This window comes from Hyperoodon ampullatus, assembly GCF_949752795.1.
Source record: "Hyperoodon ampullatus genome assembly, chromosome: 3".
Classification (NCBI taxonomy): domain Eukaryota; kingdom Metazoa; phylum Chordata; class Mammalia; order Artiodactyla; family Ziphiidae; genus Hyperoodon; species Hyperoodon ampullatus.
The window spans coordinates 152,615,309-152,636,431 of NC_136916.1; the positions used below are offsets into that span (position 1 = coordinate 152,615,309).

General features: G+C 40.6%; 2 protein-coding genes across 3 annotated transcripts in view; both read right to left on the reverse strand.

The window, feature by feature from the left end:
- The window catches only part of NEK9 (NIMA related kinase 9), a gene marked incomplete at its 3' end in the record, with an annotated part of 34,049 nt that extends 31,824 nt beyond the window's left edge, over window positions 1-2,225 (reverse strand). For both annotated transcript variants that reach the window (XM_079699003.1, XM_079699002.1), the window contains exon 1: window positions 1,929-2,225. In XM_079699003.1, coding sequence (XP_079555129.1) covers window positions 1,929-2,147 — 219 coding nt within the window. In that variant the 5' untranslated portion in view covers window positions 2,148-2,225. The remainder of the gene's footprint in view (window positions 1-1,928) is intronic.
- Window positions 2,226-10,961: 8,736 nt separating this feature from the next.
- TMED10 (transmembrane p24 trafficking protein 10) overlaps window positions 10,962-21,123 on the reverse strand; it is a 40,910-nt gene continuing 30,748 nt past the window's right edge. The window contains exons 4-5 of the mRNA XM_079700433.1: window positions 12,146-12,272; window positions 10,962-11,709 (exon numbers count right to left, since the gene is read on the reverse strand). Coding sequence (XP_079556559.1) covers window positions 11,588-11,709; window positions 12,146-12,272 — 249 coding nt within the window. The 3' untranslated portion in view covers window positions 10,962-11,587. The remainder of the gene's footprint in view (window positions 11,710-12,145; window positions 12,273-21,123) is intronic.

Here is a 21,123-nt window from a genome sequence, read left to right on the forward strand (position 1 = left end):
CAAAAGATTCTACTGAGGGACATTATGAAAGACTGCTAGTCATGATGAGGATGGTATTGGAGAAATAGAGAACTGGAAAATGGTTACCTATGGCTGACCACAGTTTCTTGTAAAATAGAAATGTTAAAATTGCCTCTAATTTTATAAATTTAGATTTCTCTAATGATTTTCATTTATCCTTTCTGGATAAGAATAAGCCAGGTCTAAGGGCTCTGAGTTCACTTTCCTCACCCTGTCCCATTCTGCAACTCTGTTTCTACTGTCACTTTTATGTTATCATGTTTTCCTCTATTCATGAAGACTTACCTGTGGATCCCAATATTCACTCCATTTTATAACATCTCTAATTCTTTACAGATACTGCTCCCCAGCCCAGGAGCATCCCCACCTAAATAACCCTCCCTATCCTTTAGAATGGCTTCGTTAGGCCTTTGAAACTTTGGGGGAAGATCAATGAACCTTCCACTGTGCATTTCCTTAACTTTCAGAGCTCATACACTAAAATATTTGTCCATTCTTTTCCCCTTATATACACATACAACTTAAATGTTATTTGCTACTAACAAGACTAACATGTCTTCCCAATGAAATATACGCTTCTTGAGGGAAAGGGCTGCTTCTAATTAAACCCTTGTAAATTCACAGATGTAATAAACATTTGGTGTTACGGATAATACTGTGCAATTTTTGGGAAAGTGCAATCAAACTTAAAACAACCTTGGTAATCAAGTTCAACATGATAATAATGGAAAGGCATGGACAAGGAGATGTGAAACTCCATTCTAGCCCAGGATTTGCTTCTAATTTAAGTGGGCAAGTCCTTAAATATACTATCTTAGTTTCTTTAACTATAAAATAGGAATACCAAAGCTCATCTCCTCATTCTCATATTTTGAGTACAAATAAGAAAACAGAATACTAACAGTAACTCTAACCTTATACATTAATCTTGCAACCACCTCTCTCCTCCTCCATCTTTTAGCCTTAAAAGTACCTTGGAACACACACCAGAACTGCAGACAGATAGATCACTGATAGATCAATCACCTTCAGCAACCCCAGCAAGTTCTCATTGATGCTTACCTATTCTAAAACTAGAGTTTTAAGACTTTAGTGATCAAACCCTGTTTCTGATTAGTTTTTGGAAGTAGACTCCCCAGTATAGGGTTTTACTCAGTATATATTCTGAACTTGAGGGTCAGTAATCCACAAATCTCTTCAAAGGATTTGTATGTGTGCAGTAGTGGACTGCGGGGAGGGTATGTTTACATTAGATTCTCAAAGGAGTCCTGTCTCTCCCAAAGTTAAGAACTAACGGCTTAGAATATACCAAAATAAAAAAGTATTTCCCACGCATAAACGCTGCTGGATAATCACTGAAGAAACTAACACGCTAAAATCTTCCCTATGATCTTCAAGAAAAATCTCCAACTGAGTGTTCATATCTGAACATAAAGATATGGCAAAGGCAGGGGAGCTGCCACGGATGTGGGAATTTTGAAGCTACCCCCTCCTCTCCACCTCGACCTTGGAGAGCTGTACGGCACAATAGGAAGGAAGTTTTGACAATACCTCACATTCATAAACTACTTTAATTTACAGTTTGCAAAGTATCTTTGTTCGATTCTCAAAATAACCTTAAAAAGTAAATATTACGTTTAAGGTACGTAGCTATCACTAACTCCAATTTACAGATGGGGAAACTAAGGCTCAGAGAAGGTTCAATGACTTGTTCAGTTGCCTGATTTAAAAAACGACCAGTCAGTAAAACCAGTTCTCTAACGAACTCCTAGTGCAGGAATGTTGAACGAGTGATGAAGACCCCGAGACAGATACCCTGCGGGGCCCTAACACTAAGCGAGGACGACGAGCAGGGAGAGCAGGGCCGCGCAGGCGGGGCGGGGGCGGCCGGAGCCGGGGGCCGCTACCTCGGTGCGGCGGTACAGCGTGGCCTCCCCGAAGGCGCCGCGGCCCAGGATGCGGATGGGGATGTAGTGCAGCTCCTCCTGCTCCGCCGCGCCGCCGCCGGCTCGGGGCACCGGACCAGAGCTGGGCCCCGGGCCCGAGTCCCCGCCACCCCCGGACTCGCTCCCAAACTCCGAGTTGAGGGAATCGCAGTGTCGCTCGTATTCGCCCAGCACCGACATGGCGGCGGCCGCGGGACCCGCCTGCGTGTCCCGGGCGGCGCTGCGCCTCTCCCGCTTCAGACGCCAGCCCGCGGCCCCGTCAGCCCAGCCACCCCGCCACCCAGCGAGGCTCCATGGCAGGTCCTTCCCCCTTGACCCGGAAGCAGTTCTGAGTGCTTCCGGCCCGGCGGGGTTTCCTTCGCTTTCTCTGGTCGCTCTTTTAGCCTAGCGGCGAGGCTGCTTTTCCTCCAGGCGGTCTGGGAAAGCCAGGCCTCCGGCGGGGGTGGCGGCGCCTGGTGGAGACCTTGTGGAGACCAGTGGCTCTGGCGGGGGCAAGGGCGTCATCGACGGGTCTGCAGATCCCTCCCCTGATTGCTGGCCAGGTTCCCAGTTTTTTTTTTTTTAATAGATCTTTATTGGAGTGTAACTGCTTCACAATACTGCGCTAGCCTCTGTCGCACAACAAAGTGAATCAGCCACATGCACACATACATCCCCATGTCCCCTCCCTCTTGATCCTCCCTCCCACCCTCCCTATCCCACACCTCTAGATCTTCGCAAAGCACCCAGCTGATCTCCCTGTGCTATGCAGCTGCTTCCCACTATCTATCTATTTTACATCTGGTTGCGTATATATGTCCATGCTACTTACCCTCCTCCTACGTCCTGAAGTCCATTCTCTATGTCTACGTCTTTATTCCTGCCCTGCCACTAGTTTCATCAGTACCATTTTTTTCTTTTTTTAGATTCCATATATATGCATTAGCGTACGGTATTTGTTTTTCTCTTTCTGACTTCACTCTGTATGACAGACTCTAGGCTCAGACAGTTTCGATGTCCAGAGGTCATCCAGTCTCTATGGGCGCCAGGCCTATCTCAAGGGCAGTGACTGGGGAAACAGTCCCTTCCAACATCGCACAGCACTCTTTGTTTAGTAAGCAATTTATACCTTTTCCCTTCAATTTATATCTTTTTCCCCCCCAGCGGAAATACTTGCCTCCTGTCATCTCAGTCAGTGGGCCCAGATGTTTCTTCCAGACCTACCCAAGACTACGCTGGGTCCCTCCATCTTCCACATAACTTCAAGAATATTTTAAGTCAACTCTCCTGACCCTCTCTTTCCAGATTTCACATTCTCCTTCTACGTGTCTTTCCAAATCTTTGACCAACTGACCTCATGCAACATTCTTTGCGCACTAAGTGCCAGATACTGTATTTGGAGGTGGGGAATCTGCAAAGGGTGCTCCCCGCCCTCAAGTCACTAAAAGGATTGCAATACAGTGGAAAAACATGTTCCATCAGGTAAGTGACCTTGGGCAACTTTACATCTCCAAGGTTTTTTTTTTTTTTTTTGCGGTACGTGGGCCTCTCACTGTCGTGGCCTCTCCCGCTGCGGAGCACAGGCTCCAGACGCGCAGGCTCAGCAGCCATGGCTCACGGGCCCAGCCGCTCCGCAGCATGTGGGATCCTCCCGGACCGGGGCACGAACCCGCGTCCCCTGCATCGGCAGGCAATCTCAACCACTGCGCCACCAGGGAGGCCCTCCAAGTTTACTTTTTCATCGTAAAATTGTGGGAATATATCCTACAGAGATAACAACTAACATTTATTGTTATGTTCCTGGCACTATGCTAAAGGTTTTCTTGGGACTTCCCTGGTGGTCCAGTGGGTAAGACTCCCCGCTCATAATGCAGGGGGCTTGGGTTCAGTCCTTACTAGATGCCACATGCATGCTGCAACTGAGAAGCCCACGTGCTGCAACTAAGAAAGATCCGGCATGCCACAACTAAAACATGCTGCAACAAAGATCCCACGTGCTGCAACTAAGACCCGGACCCAGCCTAAATAAATAAATATTAAAAAAAAAAATAAAGGTTTTCTTTCTATGTATAATCCCATTTAATCCTCATAGTATTCCCATTCTACAAAAGGAACTGAGAGAGAAGGGTTAAGTAACCTGCTCTGTGTTACATAGGTAGTGAGGGGAGCTGGGAGTCAAACCCAGCAACATGGCTCCAGATGTCTTTCAGAGAGCAGGATGTTTGGGGGCTAAGAGAAGGCAATGTGGCCGGCAGCCATGGCATATGTGGGGTAGAAGCAGAAGACAAGGCCTCAAATGTTTATTTACAGAATTTGGCTTTTCCTGTGGGCAATGGAAAATATTGGAGATTTTTAAGCAGGGGAGTATATGATTTGTGTGGCTATATGTCCTGATTTGCTGGGTGATGTGATGTCCCAATTTATACCTCCCCCCACCCCCGCATAATTAGTAAGTCTTCTTTTGCTCATGTGCCCAGCACAGGCAAAAACCAATATGATCACCTTACATGGACCAAAGCTATACCTTACAAAGAACTCTGATGACAATATGCAAGACAAAGACTGGAGGCCAGGAGACGCGCTGAGGTACTATCACTGTGAGTGGAAAAGGGGCCCAGATTTAAGAAATCCATCTGAGGAACATTTAGAACTTTGTGCTCAGTTAGGATATGGTTGGTGAGGCAAATCTGAGTCCAGGAGACTCACATCTAGGTTTTTAGGTGGATAGTGACAGCAAATACAGGAGGAAGAGAATTGGTAGAATGGGGTGAAGGGTATGAGAGCTAATGAGCTCACATTCCTCTGACCTTTCTAGAGTTCATCAATGTTCCTTTTAAAGTATGATATGCTACACTCTGTATAACCTTCCACATTGGGTCTGAATAGGAGGGTACAAGGGACTTCTGCCTTCCTTGATCTGGATCCATTTTTTCTATTATTGTACCAGACTTCATGATGATCTATCTACTTACGCTGTGCTTGTATTTAACCAAACCTCTCTTTTTCACAGCCAATCTGATGCAAAGTAACACAGCTCTCCCACCAGATCACACCACTCCTTATTTTCTTCACAATGTTTATCTATAAAATTGATGTCTTGTTTGTTTACTTTATTGATTATCACCATTCATTGGAATATAAGCTCCATGAGAGCCTGGATTTTGCTCTCTTGTTCACAACTATGTATCATCAGTGCCTAGAAAAGTGCTTGACATTACAGGCCTAAAAATTATTTGTTGAAAGAATATTAGGTCGTTATTATTTCATACATATATAACAGTTTTTAAACCAAAATGCAAGACTGACTGACTGATAACCCCTGTTAAATTTTTTGTTGGTTTCATTCCGGGGTTCTTAGATTGTACAGATAGTTTTCAACTTCCAATTCATTCATCCAACAAACACTGAGTACGAACTTGTGTCAGGTGCTGGGTTACAAGAGAACAAAATAAACATGGTTCCTACTCTCCTGGAGCTTACAATCCATGTAACAGACAAATAAACAGGCAATTACAACCGTATATAAGTGCTATTAAAAAGGAAAGTACAATCTTCTAGAAAGGTATTTAGGAGGGGCACCCTTCCAAGCCAAACTAGCTGGGTTAGTGAAGGCTTCCTGAAGGAATATCCAAAATGTTAAGTCAGTGGTGGCTAAAGAAAGTACGGAGATCATGCTGGAGAGAGGACATTCCATCTACCTCCTCCTATTAATCAGAAGGCACTTTGAGTGAGGATAGGTATTGCTTCTTATTTATCTGGGTCTACTCCAGAGTTTAGTTCAGCACATTAAATAGAACAGATGATCAATAAATGATTTTTGAGTTGAATGGAAAAAACAATTACATATAGCTAGAAGTGCTGACTTTCATTCAGAGGAGCTGAGTAGGTTTCAGCCAAAGCTTAAAAATTCACTTTTCTGGCATCTTTGCAATATGGAACTAGACAGTTTTCTATAATTTGGTTAGCCTGATATTATGTTCTAGTTATAATGCATAGATAAAAAGCTTAACAAATGTCCTGTTCCATCTTAGAGAATATAAAACAGAAACTCAAGTTCAGCACTTCATTGTACTAGATATAAATGAAACTAAATATCTGACTTTTGAATATTCTTAAGTAAGTCCAGAAATACTCACCATTTTAAAGGTATAACTGATTTTAAAGTGCTTCTGGTAAAAAACAGTATTTCCATTTTATATTTTAACAAGTGAATAGTTAGGATGCTATATAGCAGAAGTTCTCACTTGTGAATGGATGATTCCCAGAGGCCACAGAGTTACCGGTAATATTAAAGAAACTACCAAAGTACTTAGCAAAGTCTATAGCTTTACTGTCCAATGTGGTAGCCACTAGCTACACGAAACTACTGAGCACTTGAATTGTGGCTAGTCTGAAGTAAGACGTGTTGTAGCCGTAAAATGCACACCAGATTTCAAAGACTTTATATGGAACAAAGACTGTTAGATATCTCAGTCATTTTTACATTTTTATATTGAATTTTATGTTGACATTCTATTTTGGATATATTAGACTTAATGTATTATTAATTTCACAATATTTACAATAACCAGGACATGGAAGCAACCTAAATGTCCATTAACAGATGAATGGATGAAGAAGATGTGGTACATATATACAATGGAATATTACTCAGCCATCAAAAAGGACGAAATAATGCCATTTGCAGTGACATGGATGGACCTAGAGATTGTCGTACTTTTAAAAAATATTTATTTATTTATGCATGCATGCCGTGCCAGGTCTTAGTTGCGGCATGCAGGCTTCTTAGTTGTGGCACGTGGACTCTTAGTTGCAGCATGCATGTGGGATCTAGTTCCCTGACCAGGGATCGAACCCAGGCCCCCTGCATTGGGAGCACAGAGTCTTACCCACTGGACCACCAGGGAAGTCCCGAGATTGTCATACTGAGTGAAGTAAGTCAGACAGAGAAAGATAAATATATGATATCACTTATATGTGGAATCTAAAAAAATGGTACAAACGAACTTATTTACAAGACGGAAATAGAGTCACAGATGTAGAAAACAAACTTATGGTTACCAAGGGGGAAAGGGATAAATTGGGAGATTGGGATTGACATGTACACACTACTATATATAAAATATCAATATATAACTAATGAGAACCTACTGTATAGCACAAGGAACTCTACTCAATACCCTGTAATGATCTATATGGGAAAAGCAGCTAAAAAAGAATGGATATATGTATGGGTATAACTGATTCACTTTGTTGTACAGCAGAAAAACACAACATTGTAAATCAACTATACTCCAATAAAAATTATTTTAAAAATAAAAGAAAATAAATTTCAACTGTTTTTTTTACTTTTTAAATGTGGTACTAGAAAAATTCATATTATTCATGGGGCTCATGCTATATGAGATATCATTGTAGCAGACTGAATAGCTAATAATTTGTAGAACATGTACAACCATTTAACATATATACTGTTGAGACAATTAAATTTAAATTCACTTACACATTTTGCTGAATTCATTCATTATTTATGTTCTATAAAATATCAGTAAGAAATAAGACATTTTTGATGTTAAAGTATTTACACTTAAATGTTGGGAACCACTACTTTATAAACTACAGATTCATTGACATAATTTATTAACTGTTTTTTGGGGAAATGGAGGTAGAGGGTAAATAAGAGGCCAGCTAGTCAATGTGTAAAGCACTTCAGGTTGACTCTTAAAAAGAAGCTTTATGGGGCTTCCCTGGTGGTGCAGTGGTTAAGAAACTGCCTGCCAATGCAGGGCACACGGGTTCGAGACCTGGTCTGGGAAGATCCCACATGCCGCAGAGCAACTAAGTCCGTGTGCCACAACTACTGAGCCTGCGCTCTAGAGCCCGCAAGCCACAACTACTGAGACTGTGTGCCGCAACTACGGAAGCCCGCGTGCCTAGAGCCTATGCTCCGCAACAAGAGAAGCCACCGCAATGAGAAGCCCGCGCACCGCAACCAAGAGTAGCCCCCTCTCGCCACAACTAGAGAAAGCCCGCACGCAGCAACGAAGACCCAACGCAGCCAAAAATAAAAATTAAATTAAAAATTAAAAAAAAAGAAGCTTTATGGAAAAGATTCAACTGCCAAGTAAAAGGAACGGAGAAAATGGCCTTTACCTGCTGGAGTGGGGTTTTGCATAGATGTGATGGGTCAAAAAAGCAAGTCCTGGGGGTTTCTAAATTGGGAGGGGTATTCTAAGAAAGGAGGGAAAGGGAGAAGACCCTCTGTAGGAATAATTCCAGTAGCAGTTTCTAAAACAGAGAAGCTACAGAGAATTCCTGGCTTACAGAACCCTATTTGGTCTTTCTGAACATGTATAATTATTATTATTTTAATATACGTCTTATATACAGTTTATACATCTATATATAAAGTATAATAAACTTTTACTAGCTCACCATCTGGAGTAAATTACAAACATTTTTTCTCTAATTCGTCACATATAATTTCCCACACTTTAATACTGAGGAATATGGAGGAATTATTGCCAATCCAGACAAAGAGATACTCAAGAGTAACAGAAAAATACACCTAAAATAGTTTCTGCTAGCCTTTATTTGAGAAAATTTACACAAAAATCCCCAATCCAACACTTACAAGTGAATCTGTATAAATCCATAAATCCCACATGCCTCTTTCCATTAAACAAACATAAAAACAGCTTATGACAGGGGTTTATGACAATGGTATAACAAAGCTTACTTAAAACTATCACTTTCATCAATAATTTACAGGCTTTGTTGAATAACAGGTTCAAAAATGGAGGAAAGCAGATATCTTCGTTTTTAAAGCTGATTTGCTCTTGCACTAGTCTTTTATCAAAGGCAAATAATTTTACTTTTTAGATAAAATCAAACTGTGATATCAATGAACTTTAAACCAAAAGCACAAATTCCAAGTTTGTAGTCTTGGCATGAGTAAAAGGAAAGGACAGGAAAGAATTTCAGTTTCACAAAGTCACATGTGGGAACAAAACATCAGCAAAATAAAGTATTTTCCTCTCCTATCTTCTTCTTTGACATTTTGTCAGAACAGAAGACTACAACCAACTGAGTAGCTTTCATTGTTTCTAAAAAGGGGAAAGGCACCAGTCAGAAATATGAAAGAGTTTCTTGTTAGGCTAATGGTACAGAACAGTATTTCACCTTTAAACGTCCAAGGATGGATCTTAACTCACAAATTTGGTTATTCTCTTCCCTGCTTGGATGTATCCTCTGTTGTTTAGTATATGTAATACCACAGATAGACTTTCTCAACATCTGCTGCCCTTATGGTGAGATTTGGCTGCCAGATTCTCAGAAACAGTATCTATCAATTCTTAACAGCAGATGGCAATGTTGCACAAATTAATGACAGAACTACTTTTATGCCACACCAGGGGAATGCATACGGGGAGTCAAAAGAGGGGGAAAAAAAGGCTTTTGGGTTCACAATAGCTGCAACATTTACAGAACGGCCTGAGAGTTTAACAACATAACTCACTCCCTCTTTCCCCTTTGTACTTTATCCAGGTCATGACAGCATCGTTCTCTGTTAATTCCAACACGCTGCTTCTTAACTGCAAGCTGCAGAGCCCTAAGTCCTGTAATGCTTGTCATTGCGATGGGACAAGCCCTGTAACAGTCAGCAAGGTTAAAAAAAAGAGATTACAGAAAGGACAAACTCCCACCCACTTTATTGGGAGAAGTGGGGAAAATATCAAGTGATGTTATTTTTCACTGTTGTTTATGAACATGGTCATTCGTGTCCACACTTTCTCTTATTTACCTTAGTATTGGCCTTTAGGCACCTCATATTCCCAAAGTGATTATTGGATTTGCTTTTATAACATACATTTTCAGGTATTTACTCGATTCATGATCCTTCCAGATGTGTTACTTTTTAATACTTCATATGTCTTAATTGTCTAGATGGAATACATAAGAACAGGAATTAAGTCAGTGACTTGCCATGTAACAAGACTTCGTAAATTTTACTTATTTTTTTCCTTTGTAGAAGTTATGTTAAAAATTTAAGCAACCACATAACTGACAAAGGACTTGTATCTAGGATATATAAGGACTCCTCAAACTCAATAGTATAAATTAACTATACTTCAATTAAAAAAAACACCTCAGTAGTAAAAAGAACACACAATCTAATCATAAAATGGGCAAAGGAACAGATATTTCACCAGGAAGATATACAGATGGCAAATAAACACATGAAAGGATGTTCAACACCATTTACTAATAGGAAAATGAAAATTAAAACCACAATGAATATCATTACACATGCCTCTCAGAATGACTAAAAAAATTTTTTAAAAAAAGCAAATACTGGTGAGGATGTGGAGAAACTGGATTGGTTATACATTGCTAATGGGAACGTAAAATGACACAGTCATTCTGAAAAACGAGCAGGACAGTTTCTTACAAAAATAAACATGTGTTTACCATATAACCCAGCAATTGCTCTTTTGGGCACTTATCCCAGAGAAATGAAAATTTATGTTCACATAAAAACATGTACATGAATGTTCACAGCAGATTTATTAGTAATGGCCCAAAACTGAAAACAACAGTGATGTCCTTCAGTGGGTGACTGGTTAAACTGTGGTACATCCACACCATGAAATGCTAATGAGCAATAAAGAGGAACAAACTAGTGATATATGCAACAACTTGGATGGATTTCAAGGGCACTATGCTGAGTGAAAAAAGTCAATCTTAAAAGGTTATACACTATGTGATTCCATTTATATAACATTCTTGAAATGACAAAATTAGAGAGATGGAGAACAGATTAGTGGTGCCAGAGGTTGGGGCTTGGGGTTAAGGAAGGAGGGGACTGTGGCTACAAAAGGGTACCCCAAGGGATCCATGTGATGAAACGGTTCTGCATCTTGTGGTGGTGGTCACACATCCATACATGTGATAAAACTGCATAGAACTAAACACACATAAATACACAAAAAGAAAAAAGTTCAAGAGGCTGAGCACAAATATTTTAATTCTCTAAAATGAAATTTTCTTTAAGAGTAATCTACAGTTCAAAGCTCATTTCTATGAGGTGTCACATCCACTACACTTTTAAGAGACATAAAATTATGAAAGGGTATCACCAGAAGCTACCTAAACATTTCAGCTAAGGGTCAAGAGAAAGTTAATGGTGTTGTCACACAGAAATCCAAAGAGGACAATAAGAATGAAACAAGTTCAACATGGTCATACAAATGTTGGTAAAAGAACTAGAGTGGAAGCCCAAGCTGGTGAGCAAGTGGGAGAAGGAAAGAAAACATGGTTCAAACAGATCATACGAGGAAACCCAGTACAAATGCTGGCTTTGGCATTATCTAGGTAACCCCTATTTTTTGTCATAGGTGACTCTAATAATAGTCTTATTGTTGCAAAACCAGTCCAAATCCTACCAAGTTAAAAAGAAGTCCCTCTTTGACTTATTGGGTGTAGGTGGTAACCCACGTCCTCCCACACCAAAAGACATCAGTTCTAGCAAGAAAGCTCCAACGTGCCTTGATGGTGCTGCTGGTAGGATGTCTTAGGCCACGCACATCCCAGCGATGTTCTGCTGGCTAAGATACAAGGTGGGAGGAGACTGGGCTTTATTACTCAATCAACTTCTTGGCCTTGAAGAAGCGACGCAGGTAGAAGACCTGCCAGGTGGCTAGACCAATGAGGCAGAACATTGAAAAGATGCTGAAGTACAGGACCCGAGTGTTTGTGGACTCTAAAAAAAAAAAGCAAAAGCAGTGTAAATGTAATGAAGCAAGGCTCAGTAGGCTAAACGGCCAGGGGGAAAAGGCAATTAATTAGCTTCACTCTGCCCCTAGGCCTTACAGTAGGATTTCAGATAAGTTTTTTTCTTAAATTTTCATTATCTTATATATAAGTGTTAAAAATTACAAAGATTAGTACTATTAGTTTGATACACTGTAAGCAGACTGAGAATATGGTCAACTGTTTATCACAGAAAAAACTGCTATTCCCTTGAAAATCTAACAAGGCTCATTTACCTGTAGAGCAACAACATCGAAGTAAGCAATTATCCTTCCACACAACCCCCTTTGGCAAAACTGAGAAAAAGGTACACCAGAATTTAAAGTTTGGGGATCTATCTCCTTTACGGTGCACGTACTGAGAAACAAGAGCTTCCCTCCCCTCACCATTGGTATCACGCATCTCTTCCTCTCGCTTCTTCATATAGGCAAAATCATTAACAATAGATTCTGAAAGGTCTTCTAGGCGTCGTAGCTCTACCTCCAAAGGTTTGAGCTTCTCAACTTTTGCAATCTGGAAAAGAAAGGAATTATGAACACACTCCCTGAAAAAACTGCTACAGTCAAGAACACGACATAACAGAGGAGTCTTTTTAAAAGTTTTGCTAAACGTAAAATTTCTTCTGTCATCGTTCTAACGCGTTTTAAAATTTGGATTTCTTCCCTTCCCTACTGTCTATATGTTTCCATCTCAGACTTTTTTTATACTTTAATTTTGATTAAAACCTCCTTAGTAGTACTATAATACGGTAACCTATAAGATATATTATTTTTCCAAGATTTCTGACTTTAATAAAGCATTTTACTTTGCCTTTCCACTTTTGTCTAAGAAATGAGCAATATTATTAGCATAAGTGTGAGCGTCATAGTATTAGTCAAATGTGGTTTTGAGAAGAAAACACACCAAATTCCCAATAGGGAATGCACAGGAATGAGAGAGTACATATAACTATAACATTAAGATAATAACTCAAACTGCAAAATTAGAGAATTCTGGTTTGCTCATTTAAATCCCACAACAGCTTTAAGGTTTGTAACAGAGCTCTAGAACCCAGATGAATCCTAGCTCTGCTTAAAAAAAAAAAAAAAACCCACTGAGTGTTTTTTTTTTGTTTTTTTTTAACATCTTTATTGGAGTATAACTGCTTTACAGTGTTGTGTTAGTTTCTGCTGTATAACAAAGTGAATCAGCTATATGAATACATATATCCCCATGTGTTTTGTTTTTAATTACATAGCCAGTTATCAAAATAAATCTCCAAGGACATTGCTGTGTGCTAACGAATGAAGGGTATGAGAAATAAACTGTCTTCCTTTTTCACCCCAGACCACTGTGAAACCTCCAAGAGTATCTAGTAACTAAAGGCATATATGATCAGAGAGAGGATTTCATTATTCTAGTTGTTTTTTTTTGTCAATCTTAGATTATGATTTGTATTAAAATGGGGATATAACACCAGAGCTTTCAAGATCTTAAAACTCATATACCAGTTGCTCTTAAACTTTTTCCACAGAGAACTCTTCAAAAAATATTTCTACATCTGCTTCTTTACTCCCTATACATTCTCTATACAACTCCCTACTTTTTCTTCTCTTCTGTCCAATTCACCTTCCTTGTTATTTTTCTCTGTTAAATGTTAATAGCAGTTAATGTGGGATGAATGGGAATAGTTTGAGGGTGTTCTTGTGTTCTCTTCACTAAACTATATTCTTCATTGAACCTGTGAAGAACAAGACACAGTTATTTAAAATAAAAGAAAACTAAAAACTGCTGTTAAGATAGGGATATAAAAATTGAGTTTATATTTAAGGTACCTAATTTATTTATTTATTTTAATTTATTTATTTTTGGCTGCATTGGGTCTTCATTGCTGTGCGCAGGCTTTCTATAGTTGCGGCGAGCAAGGGCTACCCTTCATTGCGGTGTGCGTGCTTCTCATTATGGTCGCTTCTCTTGTTGCAGAGCATGGGCTCTAGGCACGTGGGCTTCAGTAGTTGTGGCACGCAGGCTCAGTAGTTGTGGCTCATGGGCCCTAGAGCTCAGGCTCAGTAGTTGTGGCGCACGGGCTTAGTTGCTCTGTGGCATGTGGGATCTTCCCAGGCCAGGGCACGAACCTGTGTCCCCTGTGTTGGCAGGAGGATTCTTAATCACTGCACCACCAGGTGAGTCCTAAGGTACCTAAAATATAGTGATGGATTTGTAACGAGCCACCTAAGTTTTCTTTCACTGGATGTACATTTTCTTACAATTGTAAAATGCCGGATACAGGTAATAGCTTGACTGACAGCTAGCTACAGAACAGAATAAAGCTAACTGGGTATAAGATTTACAATGGCTAGTTAATACACTGAGCTAACACTCTAAGCTGAATACCCAAACACCAGGTTTTGTCATTAACCTACAATACATATCTGCTAATTGATTTCATATAGAGGTGCAGAGCAAAGAAACTCCCCCAGGAAAAAGATACTAGACATATATAATAAGCTGAACCTTAGGCTGCTTAACATTTTCCCTCCTGGTATATGCTTTCCCCTCCAAAGTTTCTTGAATGAGACAGTATGAAGGCAACAGCATGATACACCTTTAGAGATAAGTGCTTTAAGGTTCCTTAAATAGAAACTTATAAAAGGAACTGGAAGTGAAACTATGGCTGTACCTCTCTCTGCCAGTTGAAAATAATATTCTTAAAAATTACTTTGAAGACTACTTCTAACTCCCCACCCTTTTTTTGGTTAAATGACAATAGCCCAAAGGCCTAAAACACCAAAAAGGAGGATGGAATGAAAATAAATTTGGTACTGAGAATAGCCTTTGTAGAATATAGTCCCCCAAGTCTGTTCCCAATCCTTTTCCTTTCTGGTGTTTCATTTATTTTTTAGCTGTACAAGAAACATATAAATATGGCCCCTTACTAAAGAATTTAAATTATTCAGAAGCAAAGGAAACAAAAACAAAAGGCCCATCTTCACAGCTCCTCGATTCCCACATCCACACATTCCTTCCCAGAGGTGGTTATGAACTTGGTGGATATCTTTCTAGACCCTGTCAGAAGGTAACACACTATTTATGCCTTTGTATGTATATAAATGTACATAGGAAAATATAATTAAAAACATACTTATAAATGCGATCATAATGTATATGTTGTTCTAAGGCTTCCTTCTTTTCATTTAATAAAATCTTTCCAAAAACTTCAGTGCTTATAGATTCACCTCATACTTCTTAACTGCTACATAGTATTCCATATGGCACCGGGGCCACTGTTTACTTAATCATTCAATTTCCTAACCCCTTTTCTAGTATAGGACCTACTCTAGACTCTATACTTCTATTCATAACATATCATCCAAGTCGATTTCATTTTCTCAATGAAATCCCTACTCAATCCTGTCCTTAATTCAGTAAATTATTTGCAGACTTCTTGAGTGGGATGAAGGTCTCTTTCCCTAAAAAACATCTCTGCCTGATAACTACCTTTATTCTTGATATTAGTTTAAAATCTAGCGAACTTAAAGAATTGCCAAAAGACTAAAACAATATTGAAAACCAACTTGCTATTTCAACCATCTAACACATCATGGATACTCAGTGGAAATAACAAAAATAATGAATATATTTCTACATTTAATCTAAACCTAGAAATCAAAACAAATGTAAAAAGTGTCTTCTGTTTTGTTTTTTAACATTTTAATACCCTAACAATGTTTTTTGAGTGCTTATTATGTGCTAGGCACCAAGATAAATTATGATCTCTGCTCCTAAGAAGCTCACAGTCTCGTGGAGAGGCTCACCTAAAAAGCTACAACCATAATATAAAGCACTATGTATTAACTTCTACAACAAAGGTACACATTGAAAGTGGAATGGAAAGAAAGTAGCACGAACTTAATTACAATTGGAAGAATAAAGGAAAGCTTAACAGGAAGTGGGGGAGTTGGGTCATATGAGGTGTACAGGATTTTAAGAGATGGGAGAGACAGATATTTAAGGCTGAGGGGAAGCTGCAAACCAAAACATGTAGGGAAGAAAGTGCAGGCCCTGCTTAGGAGGCCATGAGTAGCCTAGTTATAAGTAGGTAGAGGTGCATGTGTGCGCATGCATGCGTGCTTGTGGGTGAGTGGTGGGTAATAGCAAATATAAGGCTCAAAAGTTAGGCTGGAGCTAAATTGAGGATGAGGATGAAGAGGTAATATAATGAATTAGACCTATTACTATATACCCAGAATGTGATCCGTATTTTATATCTTATACTCTCACTTAATCCTCATAACATAATCCTATATATGGTGAATATTATTATTCCTAAAATTCTCAGATGAGGAAATTAAGGCTCAGAGTGTTAAATAACTTGCCCAAGGTCTCAGAGCTTGGTTGAGCTAGAATTGCAATCCAAGTCTGAGTTTATATTTTATTCTGTAGGAACAAAAAATTTGGTGAAGAAAACCAGACGACTAGACTAAGTTTTATCTGGATCAAAAGTGAAGTGAATGAGCTATAGTAGGCCACAAGGATCTGGGTAAGTTGTCCAGTTTATCAGTCAAACTTCGTAGGTTTCATACTGCATTACTCTAATTTTTATAACTAATAGAATAAAATTTTTAAACAAATTATCCTAAGTATTTTAAAGTAGACCCTCTTCGCTTGCCCAGGACTAAGCATTCAAAGAGTATCATCAAGGGGCTTCCCTGGTGGTCCAGTGGTTAAGAATGCGCCTTTCAATGCAGGGGACGCGGGTTCGATCCCTGGTCGGGGAACTAAGATCCCATATGCTGTGGGGCAACTAAGCCCGTGCACCACAACTACTGAGCCTGCACGCCACAACTAGAGAGCCCACGTGCTGCAACCACCGAGCCCACCCACTCTGGAGCCTGCACACAACTAGAGAGAAGCCTGAGCGTCACAACGAAGATCCCACGTGCTGCGACTAAGACCCAATGCAACCAAATAAATAATAATAATAATAATAAAAGTATCATCAAGACTTTATATCAGTCAGTACAAAAAGCTAATAAGAAAACCTCTATCAATACCCCCACTGACTGTTGTTCTGCTATTCAAAACATCTGATTCAATGTTCAAAGTGTCTGTAAGAATGTGAAATTACACATCTCACGAAGGCAGGCCATTATTCTGGTCTACTTTTCTCTTCCACAGTTGGAAGGATGATGTGTGTTTTGCCAACAGTCTGATAAAAGCAAACCCTATTAGACAATGTGTACCATAGGTTCTCCACTAGGAGGTAGCATTCCCCTTGTAGGCTTCATTTAAGCATTAAATAATCAAAAATATCAGAGCTACCAGAGACTTCATTTTACAAATGAGGAAACTCATGATTCCATAAAGTTATTCAGTCCTTTGAGGGGAAGACCAAGACTAGCACTACCATGGTCTCCTGACTCCCTACCCAGGGTTACCAAAGCATTTATTTAGCATCAAAACTGCAAAGCTCTGCTGTAAAATGTAAGCAAAAATGAATCCCTGACTTCCAAAAGCATACACACTCAGTGTATCCAAATCGTACCTATCTTTGCAGCCTTAACCATGAAGCCTCCTTTAACCACTATTGTTAACACTGATACCCTCTTCCCTAATGCCCTACAACACTTAGACTGTGTCACACAATTAACACTCAATCATATATTGTCATATTCACATTGTTTTTGCTTTTTATCCTCTTCCCCCAACTAGTTTGGATCTTGAACTCAACAGAATTAGAATGATATATACCTTGTGTAGTCCCACATGCCTGATACATGGTACACACTTGTAGCTAACCCATTAGGTCCATTCTATGCCTTCTTTAAGGAGCCAACTTTCTCATAGCAGATATGTTGGTCCCCCTGCTGGTCCCCTGAAGCACACACTCCCTGTATGCTAAGAGCACTCTGCATTTACTTTCACTCAGCATTCATCTTCACCAGGCACACTGCCTAGGAAAAAGTTCTCTCTACCACAATATCTATCACTCTTCATCTGTAATGGTAGGTACTGCTTGGAAAAGCTTTCCCTGTGTATCTACGACACCTCCAAAATAACTGTAAAGTTACTCTTCTTAAACCATATCCAAATCTTCCATTCCTCTAATGATGATCTGAATCTAAAGAGTTCAGAGTTCTATGTAATTGTACCAAGGAAAGGTATTAAATCTGAAAGACTGCTTCGTAAAACACACATGTGAAACCAGCCTCTAGAGAATCACTAGATTCTTTCCCTTGGTGGAACACTGAGAAACTCAAGAGAGAAGCTGCTTGAGGAGAGCCAGATTCAGACAAATGACTCTGTTATCTCCACACCCCACTCCACAGCCCCTGCAAATTTTAGAAGCATAGCAATAAAAGTGGAGACCATCCAGTCTAACACAATCAAGATAATGAAGACAGTTGTACACCCAAAGGCAAGTCTACTTATGCATGGGGGCATGTGAATCACAGGCTTCTTCAACGAAGGTCAAAAGGTCAACAATGTGCCAAAATAAGTCCAGCTAATACTGCCAACCTTAGGGCTAAATGAATGAAATTTAGAAAGATCCTATTTACTCTGTCATAGCCATTTGGCAGTTTCTAGAAAGGGTAGGAGAAGGGGACTAAAATCTACTGAACTGATCACCTATGTGTCAGGTGCCTTACCCATGTTATTTCATTTAACTTATGTCAAGAAAGGGATTTTGGATCAAGTATATAAAACCAGAGTTCCTCCTTCATGAGGGCATTCAGAGAAACAGAACCTTTGGAAGGCCTTCAGCTGTTGCTCCAAGTGCAACTGTGTTTTTGGTGTATTTGTTGGTAGCAAATGGCATACTAATAGAACCCCTAGGCAAAACATGACTTTAGTTGAGTTGAAAATGCAGACATCCAAGCAAGAGGGGACATACACAGCCCAAGAGTTACAGGATATGTCAGACAGCTCCTTCTTGGTGGGATAATTGCCTTCATTCCCACAACTGAAGATTAGACAGTAAGTCCCTCCAAACTGCTGTTCTAGTTCACAGACCACAAACTAAAAAGAAATGGCTCAATTCACATACTGATTCTACAAAAATGCCACCCTCTGAGGGGCAAATGCCACCCTCTGATAGGGGTGAGAGGTCCTTAAAATACAATGGAGGGAATCAAAAGTGCTTTACTGCTGAGGAAACACACATACTTTCTCTTTAAAGAATTCAAACTACAAGACTATGCTTCTTTACAAAATGGCAACCATTCTGCCTTCAAATAATGTCACCTTACATTTGTATCGTGTTTACATAGCAATTCACATGCATTAACTAATCCTCCATAACAATTTAGTAGGTAGTGTGGTACTCTGTCCAGCTATTTAGACAGCAATTACTACTGAATCTTGCAGGACCACACGGGATTTCAGAATTATGAAGTCCGCAAATGTGAGGGAGAGCTGTGATGTGAAAAAAAATTAAAAGAAATGTGCCACCTTCCTGAATCTAAATACTGATGCTGAAGGGCCACAATCCTCTGGAGATAAAGTCTCTCCCTTGCCTCAAGGGCCTGAAATTAAATGCCTCAAAACCTCTACATAGGCTCAGTGCTCTCTGGTAATTAACCACTCAACAAGCGCTTCTATTATCCATGTTCTTGTCACAGGCATTAGCTCAGAGACAACTAATAGCTATTTCTGAGCAAGGTTTAAGGCAGCCTAGCCATAGGCTGAGAAAAGGGCTAGTCTTTGGCCTGTGTAATAACCACTTGTCCTCCTCTGTCTCAGTCTGATCTGCTTATTGTGGGGTGGGGGAGTGGGGAGGTAGACCACCAAAGAAAGCAGTGGGAGGAGTTTCTTGGTTAAGAAAGAGAATTTAGAGTTGTGTTGTAACCATGTGCGTAAAGAAAAGCTTAGGACGTGCCAGACTTCCAAAGCAGGAAGCAGGCAAAGGAAGCACTGTGGTTTCCTTTCTGGTAGGGATTCCCCTCTTGGGTTAAGTAAAAGGTCAGGAAAGATAAAGGCCCTTTCCCAGTGTCAACAAAGTCCAAGGATGATGGAAATTCCAGGAGGTATGGGGATTCTAAAATGCCACATGGGGGGGGGGCGGAGTCAAGATGGCAGTGTGGGAAGATGTGGAGTCTGCGTCTCCCCAAAACTAGGGTGCCTGCAGGATGCTGGTGGGGGACCTCCACGCTCAAGGTGACGGGAGGAAACCCCAAGCAAACTGGTAGGACTGGGGGGACTGAGAGGGGAGGAGAAGTGGAGGCCGGATAGGACCGGCGCTCCTGAGGGGTGGCTGGCGGGGGAGGGTTTCCCACGCCTGGATGGACCCTTGGGGGCTTGGATCAGGGGGGAGCATGCTATCCCCTGCCCAATCGGCAGGAGAAGTCTGCCTGGCTCTCGGGCTGGGTCCTATGCCCTCAGAGGCCCCCTCGGGGCCGCGTGGGTCCTGGGGGCATAGGAGGGAGGCCAGGGAGATCAGGAGAGGTGGGTGAGAGGGGGCCCTCTGGGATGGCCCTGCCCACTTGAGCCCAGAGACCTGCTGAGCTCCCAGGTGGGGTCCCCCACCCTTTGAGCCCCTTCTGTTCCTTGAGCCTAAGCCCCACCCCCCCACCCACCCCAGGGCCTTTTCCAGCCCTAAGCATAAGTCCTAAGCATAGGTCCCGCCCACCACCCAAACCCCACCCCTGCTTAGGCCCCACCCTCCACAGCCAAGGCCTTCTCCACCTCTCTTTTTTTTTTCCTCTCCTCTTCTTTCTTACTACTGTGGTTCTGTTTTACCTTCTGGTTGTTGTTTCATCTATATTTTTATTTTTATATTCTTTCTAACATATCTGCTAGTTTCCTAGTCTAATTTTATTTTTTTTCTTTGTCATCATTCTCCCTGCCCCGCTTTTTTTGCCACTCTGCGTGGCTTGCAGGATCTTGGTTCATGAGCCAGGGTCAGGCCAAAGCTCCTGTGGTGGGAACTCTGAGTCTGAACCACCAGACTAACAGAGAACCTCAGACCCCAGGGAATATTCATCAGACTGAGGTCTCCCAGAGGTCCCCATCTCAGCACCAAGACCCAACTCTACCCAACAGCATACAAACTCCGGTGCTGAGAGCCTCAAGCCAAACAACCAGTAAGACAGGAACACAATCCACTCATCTCAAAAAAAAAAAAAAAAAAAAAAGAAGGAAACAGCAAAAAAGTATGTCACAGATGAATGATCAAGGTAGAAGCCTAAAAGATCAAATAAATGAAGAGGAAATAGGCAATCTACCTGAAAAAGAATTCAGAGTAATTATAGTAAAGATGATCCAGAATCTTGGAAATAGGATGGAAGCACGGATTGAGAAAATACAAGAAATGTTTAACAAAGACCAGGAAGAACTAAAGAACAAACAGAGAAGAACAACACAATAACTGAAATGAAAAATACAG